The sequence below is a fragment of the Agelaius phoeniceus genome, chromosome 2, assembly GCF_051311805.1.
Source record: "Agelaius phoeniceus isolate bAgePho1 chromosome 2, bAgePho1.hap1, whole genome shotgun sequence".
NCBI lineage: Eukaryota > Metazoa > Chordata > Aves > Passeriformes > Icteridae > Agelaius > Agelaius phoeniceus.
The window spans coordinates 25,189,862-25,196,061 of NC_135266.1; the positions used below are offsets into that span (position 1 = coordinate 25,189,862).

The 6,200-nt window shown below is 47.3% G+C and overlaps 1 protein-coding gene across 1 annotated transcript in view; it reads right to left on the reverse strand.

The window, feature by feature from the left end:
• Window positions 1-2,317, reverse strand: part of RAB20 (RAB20, member RAS oncogene family) — a 28,192-nt gene extending 25,875 nt beyond the window's left edge. Inside the window, exon 1 of the mRNA XM_054655138.2 lies at window positions 1,952-2,317. Coding sequence (XP_054511113.2) covers window positions 1,952-2,123 — 172 coding nt within the window. The 5' untranslated portion in view covers window positions 2,124-2,317. The remainder of the gene's footprint in view (window positions 1-1,951) is intronic.
• Window positions 2,318-6,200: the final 3,883 nt, after the last annotated feature.

A 6,200-nucleotide genomic window follows, 5' to 3' on the forward strand; every position in this document is an offset into this window, starting at 1 on the left:
CAGCAACTGCTCCAGAAGTGCTGCTGAGCAGCAGGAACCTCTATTGCAGAGCTGTGCATTGGCAGTGGCCCTGCTCCAGGGTGCAGAGGGAATTGTGGCCACTGGGGATTGCTGAGCTCTGAACACTTGCACTGTCCTGAGACAGATATCACCTGGCTGCTTCATCTGGCACATGGAGATACCCCTCTGGAGCTTTCCAGATTCCACACACAACTGGAACCTGGTTCCTCAATTAACACTGAATGAAATACCACAATAAGAATAAATGACTGACAAAAAGGGCTCTAAAACCAGCAGACAAGCCTTGGACTTATTTTATTATGTATGATTAAAAAACAATAGAAGAGTGTAATGAAAATTACCAAGGAACAATGTCACCAAGACAGATGGTTTTTCTGCTGAAATACTGAAATAAAGCCCACTGCTAATCACCCACTGGGGTCTGGCTTACCAGAAACAACTGCCCACAAGAGACTCCCCATAGTACAACACATAAACTGCAAAATTGAAGTCGATTAAAAAAAAAATACTGCAAATTACATAGAAAGTATATTTAAAACAGAGCTACTGGTAGAGAGCTTTCATGATAGTAACAGATAACCAAATGCAAGAAAAAGCTCTTAAACACCTCCTCCCCACACTTCCCAGAAGTGTTTCTGTATAACTTTTGGGCAGTTTCATGTCTCCCCTTCCTCCTTCTCAATTCCTGACACAGGAAAAGCTATTTTGGACTAGATTGTGACATGAAGTGACACAGCAAATGAACTTCCCTCCGAAATTTCATCAAGAGGAAACTGGAATATTGCATGATGCTGCAGCTCCTCAAGTTTCACAAGAACATATAACCTGCATTCTTCTGTTGCCACTAAATAGTTTTTAAAACTCCAGCTAAACATGAAATCAACTACAAAAACAATGGAACAAGATTATATTTGCAAAGAACAATTTAAAGGCAAGAGCGTCCATTGACTTAACTTTGCAGGACACTCTGGTCCTTTACATGACAGAGGAGAGCTTCCTGACGTAATAACCAAGAGCAAGACATTCATATGATTAAGACCACAAACCGCTTCTCCGGTCGATGCTCTCCCATCTCCTCCAGCCCAGGCCTCCAAACCACAGCCCACGCTCAGTCCTGCATCCCAGAGATGCTGAGGCACAGCAGTGGGACAGACAGCGCCTTGCTGCTGTCCCAGACAGAAGCTGCCGGCAGCCCATGCTCTTTGTGCACCAATTTCTTGCAGCTGCGGGGAAGGGGAACGCCACGTCTGAAGGGCTGGCAGGCAGCACGCGTTTGGAAGTCTGACACCAGCTGATATCAAACTCAACAGTACACAACGAGAAGGGATGAACTCAGTAAGAAAGGGAAGGGAGAAGCTGCAACCTCTCTAATTCCTGACTGAACTTGTAGTCAGTAGCCATCTACTCGGGTAAAAGAAAGCAACCAAGCACCGCAATCTTCCCTGTACATCCACATTTGGCAAAGCTATTCCAAAAATACCAGAGATGAGCAGTTGTAAGGCCCCTTATGGCCCGTCAAAATCGTACCGCTTTTCAGACTCAGTCCTACCGCCAAAGCCTATGATTCAGGCGGCTGACTTCACCGCAGAGCCGAAACAAGGCGATAAGGAGCGGGGCAGGGCTCCCGGCGCCGGCCGCCGCCTCCGGGGCACCGCGGGGATCACGTCTCCATCTCCTGCCCCCGCTTCTCGGAAAGCAAAGCTGTCCCGAGCGAGGGCACCCACCCCGCAGCTCGCACACCAGGGCCGAGCCGAAACTAGGGAAAAGGAAGCCCTACGCATCCCAAGGCACGGAGGGTGCCGCGGGCAGCGCCGCTCTCCCTGGGGCCGGAGGAGAGGGGCACCCCGCCAGCAAACACCCCGCGGGTTTCGGGGAGCGCCGTGCCGGACCCCCATGCCCTCCGTGCCGCTCCCGAGCGGGGGTGCCTCACCTGCGGTGTCCCAGATGGAGATGTTGTACTGCCCCCACTGCTTCAGGTAGAAGGCGCCGCCGACGGTGCTGACCGTCTCCTGGAAGCGCCGCTCCATGTAGCGGTGCAGCAGGGAGGTCTTGCCCACGTTCATGTCCCCCAGCAGCACCACCTTCCCGTCCGGCTTCTTCATCGCGGCTCGGTTCGGTTCGGCTCGGCTCAGTTCCCTGCCGGCGGCCGCTCCCGCCCCCTTGCCCGGCCCGCTCCGCCCGGCGGGGCCCCGGAAGCGGCGGGACGAGGGCCCGGAGCCGCCTCCACCGGCAGCGAAAACTTCGGGGGCTCCGCTAGAGCCGCCGCGATCCGGCCCCGGCTCCGGCTGCTGCTGCTCCTCCCCCGGCCCGGCCCGGCCCCGCTCCCGCCCCGCCAGGGGGAGGGGACGCGGGCGGGGAAGCGGCCGGAGCTCCGCGGCCCCTCCGCTCCTGCCCTGCCCGGAGCAGCCGGGTGCCTGGCCCTGCCCCGGGGCAGGCTGCCCGCTGCCCGGTTCTGTTGGGGGTGTTGGGGCCTCGCTCGGCCTCGCTGAGCCTTCGGGGAATGCCGCTGCGTCCCGGGATGCTCGCGTCCTTCCAGCTGGAGATGGCACAGACACCACCTCCGCAGCCCTCCCGGAGCACAAGGCAAAGCCCGCTCATCCCGCTCCCCTCCTGGGGTGTACATGGAGGGGCAGAAAGTTGCTCCGAAATTAAGATCTCTCACAGAGCTGTGACGGCTGCCAGGCAAACACCTTTGCCCTGGAGAAAGGGAGGTGTCAGGGATTGTTTTCCGAGGGCAGGTCTACTCAATTTCACAGTCCGTTGCCCAGCTGCTGTAATTCAGATTAATTCCATTACAGAGATCCAGCCTATCATTTTTGCATCAGTCCTCTTTATGCCAAACAAATCTGGGAAAAAATATTAATAGAATATAAACTTGCTACAAATTTGGGTCAAATAAAGGGATAAAGAGTAGACCAACTGGGGGGAGGAGCCAACTGTTACAGTATTCCTAAGAGAACCTACCATTTACTAATTTTCTCTCCCTCCCCACAGAAAAATGGTCAAATAGAAGCACTTTTCTTAATAAGTGAACATGCATCCTCATTCTTGCATGTCTCGTGTTGAAACTGCTAGAATTTCTTTAGCCAGTCGAGGCTTCATATTTATGAGATGCTTTGATTTTTGCCTACCTGCTAAAAAGGATTAACTGTGTGACAGTCTGGGTTTTTAAGCCTTGCCTACTTACTTTTGCTTATTCTGCTTTTACTGACCAGATCTGTAATCTTGCAGCTGTACCCAGTAATATGTAATTTCAGTTCAGAATAGGATATGCTTCAGATTTTAAAGTACTGGAGATACCCAAAGAGAGGGGATGTTAAATGGTTAGGTAAAAAAAAGTCTTCCAGGTGACTTCAAGATATTAATATGGGATGTGATTCAGAGCTGTGTGCAATACTAATTAAGGGAGAGGGGGGAATTGTTGCACTTGAGTAATTGTGTGGCACTATTTTTATGTGGCATATGCAGCCTTTGCCTCAGATTCCCATTTTCTGCCTGGATTCCTACCTCGACTTGAGAAAAATACACTCATTGGATCAAAGTGCTTCTCTGACATACCTCTAAGCAAGTAGGTTTTTTCTGGGTGCTTGGTATGAAAGTGTAAAAATAACAAAATTCTCTTTGTATGGATACTGCTTGCAAATTCCCATGTGCAATATGTTTCACCTTTTTGAAGTAGCAGATGCCATTTCAGAAAGAGAAAAGAAGAATCTTGTATCAAAGAGTTTAGACCATAAGGATCTGCACCTGTAAAAGATTCCTGGATCTATATACTCTTGCCTTATGAACTGTCCACAGAATAACAAAATACTTAAAAGCTTAAACAATAGTGCTTCTGCTACCAAATCCTAGCAGTTAAAACATTTAAAACAATTATTTCTGAATTTTACTGTAAAATTCTGCTGTATTTGAATTGTTTTCAAGTACTAGTGAAATGTAGGTCTTTCTGAGATTCAAAACAAGTATCAATAGTTTCTAAAAGTAAGCAAAAAACTGAGGACAGAAAGCAGTCTGAATAATAGGGACAGAAAACAGTCTGAATAATAATAAACTCAGGACAGAAAACAGTCTGAATAATAGGGTGAAAATGCAACTGGGATTTTAGGCTCTGTTAATAACATGCTCTATAAAAAGAGAAGTCCATTCCCTTCACGATGTTTTTCGCAGTTTCTGGAAACACATACCTACATCCCCACATATTTGAGTGGGTGTATTTCCAGCTAGCAGCAGTCAGACAGACAGGGGACTCTCCTGAAAGTGTCACCAGCCAAATGTCACTGATGGCAATGTATCGCTTTTGTATGTTAAACATAGCCTAGCTCAACGAGGCACCAAATTCATCTGGTCCAGTACTGGTTTGGACCTGGTGCCACAACTAACAACTCTCACTCAGCAAGGGATGCGCATTATCCCACCAGTATTCACCTCCCATTCACTGCTTACTTAAAGGGCCATCTCTGTTTCACAGCAATCTGTCCCTAATAATCAGGTGCAACAGGATTGGAGGGTGCTGTGTGTTGTTTCAGACCCTTGGGAGAATTTAGGACAGTGGTGATCTGAACAGGGTCAAGGTATGTCAAAGGTCCCCTGAGGTGAGCCCTTAAAGAGCCAAGTTTGTTAAGTCCTGAGCAGCCTGAGCTCCCACTGACCTCAGGAAAGCACGCTCACTGGGCAGAGCACAGCGTGTTGTGTCATTGCTGCCGATGCCGCCTTGGATGAATGCACTCCAAACTACAGCGTGCAATTCAAGTCACCCCTGGTTAAAGTCAAATGGCTCACGATAGTCTGTAATGCAACATAAATAATAACAGAGCATATGTGAAAATATTTGGGAAAACATTAAGAGCCTGTAATTTACTCTCTAGCACTCAGATGTATTGGCCTGTTGCAAGATAATTTCCCCAAATCACTGAGTCGTCTGTAGCACTCAGATGTATTGGCCTGTTGCAAGATAATTTCCCCAAATCACTGAGTCATCTCCATGGTAGTCAGTATGGGCATGAAGAATGTCAAATTGCTTGATAGGAAGGAATATGGAATACTTTACTCTCCAGGTAGTGCAAGTATGTGGACTACATACTTTGTCTGGTGTTTTTCATTTTAGAGCATCTGAGGACACCTTTAATTACAAGGAGGTTGTTCATTAGCCTTCCTGCCAGTGTGAAAATGTGCTACCATGGTTGGTCTCCAGATGTTCTGAAATTCAGACACTTGGATTAGGATACAAAGAGGGACAACACATTAAAGTTTCTTACCCACTTCTGTGCTAGAGTAAGACCTTCCCAAGAGTAAGAATGTTAGCCTTGTACACAAGCCAAAAACCTGAGCCAATAATGACTGTACTGACGTCAGGGTAACTCAACCTTTTTAGTCTCCTGCAGTATGAAAGCTGCTTAGTATTGCAGGAGAAAATTAGAGCCTGTTTATTTTTTTCTTGCCAGCCTTCCCTCTATATATATATATATATATATATGTACTGTCCTGCTTATGGTCCTCATTTGGTCTTCAGGCTAACAATATTTTGTAAGTTCACATGAGGTGAAATGTTTTTCACAGAACAAGGTTGTTTTTTGCTGAGCTGATCTTATTTTGGAGACAAATTGAGCAAGTGGTTGAAAGGATGTGTCATGTCAGCTACTAACTGCTGCCCCCAACATGTCACAGGTGCGCTGTGGACTTGCTGTTCAGCACCTTAACCTGCCTCCTTTTTGTCCTCTGTCAGTGTCTCTGTCCTATCTCTGTGAGATGTTGAATCTCCATGACCTGATGTGTGCTTTCTGGAGGGACCACAGGCAACCTCAATGGGACTGTTTGTAATGATAAAGGTGGTACAAACTCATCCTACTTTTAAAATTTTAAATTTTATGGAAGAATCCATAACTTAGAGCCATCTCTACCTCAGTTACCTACTGAATCCAGACAAGGCTTTACAAACCAAAGAGAAGGACAATAAGGGAGGCCTATTCCTTGTCCTTAATACGTGCTGGCACACCAGTGCTTTGTTGTACCTCTTCATGAAGCATGAGGTCACCACAGAAGTTACAAACAGGTACCCTTTGGTGAACCACAGCAATTTCTGGTTTTGTTTCTGCTTATTGCCTTCCTTTATGACTTCTTTCTTCTAATGAGCAATGAGTTTACTCTGTTTAATGAGTATGCATGCTCATGAAACAGAAATA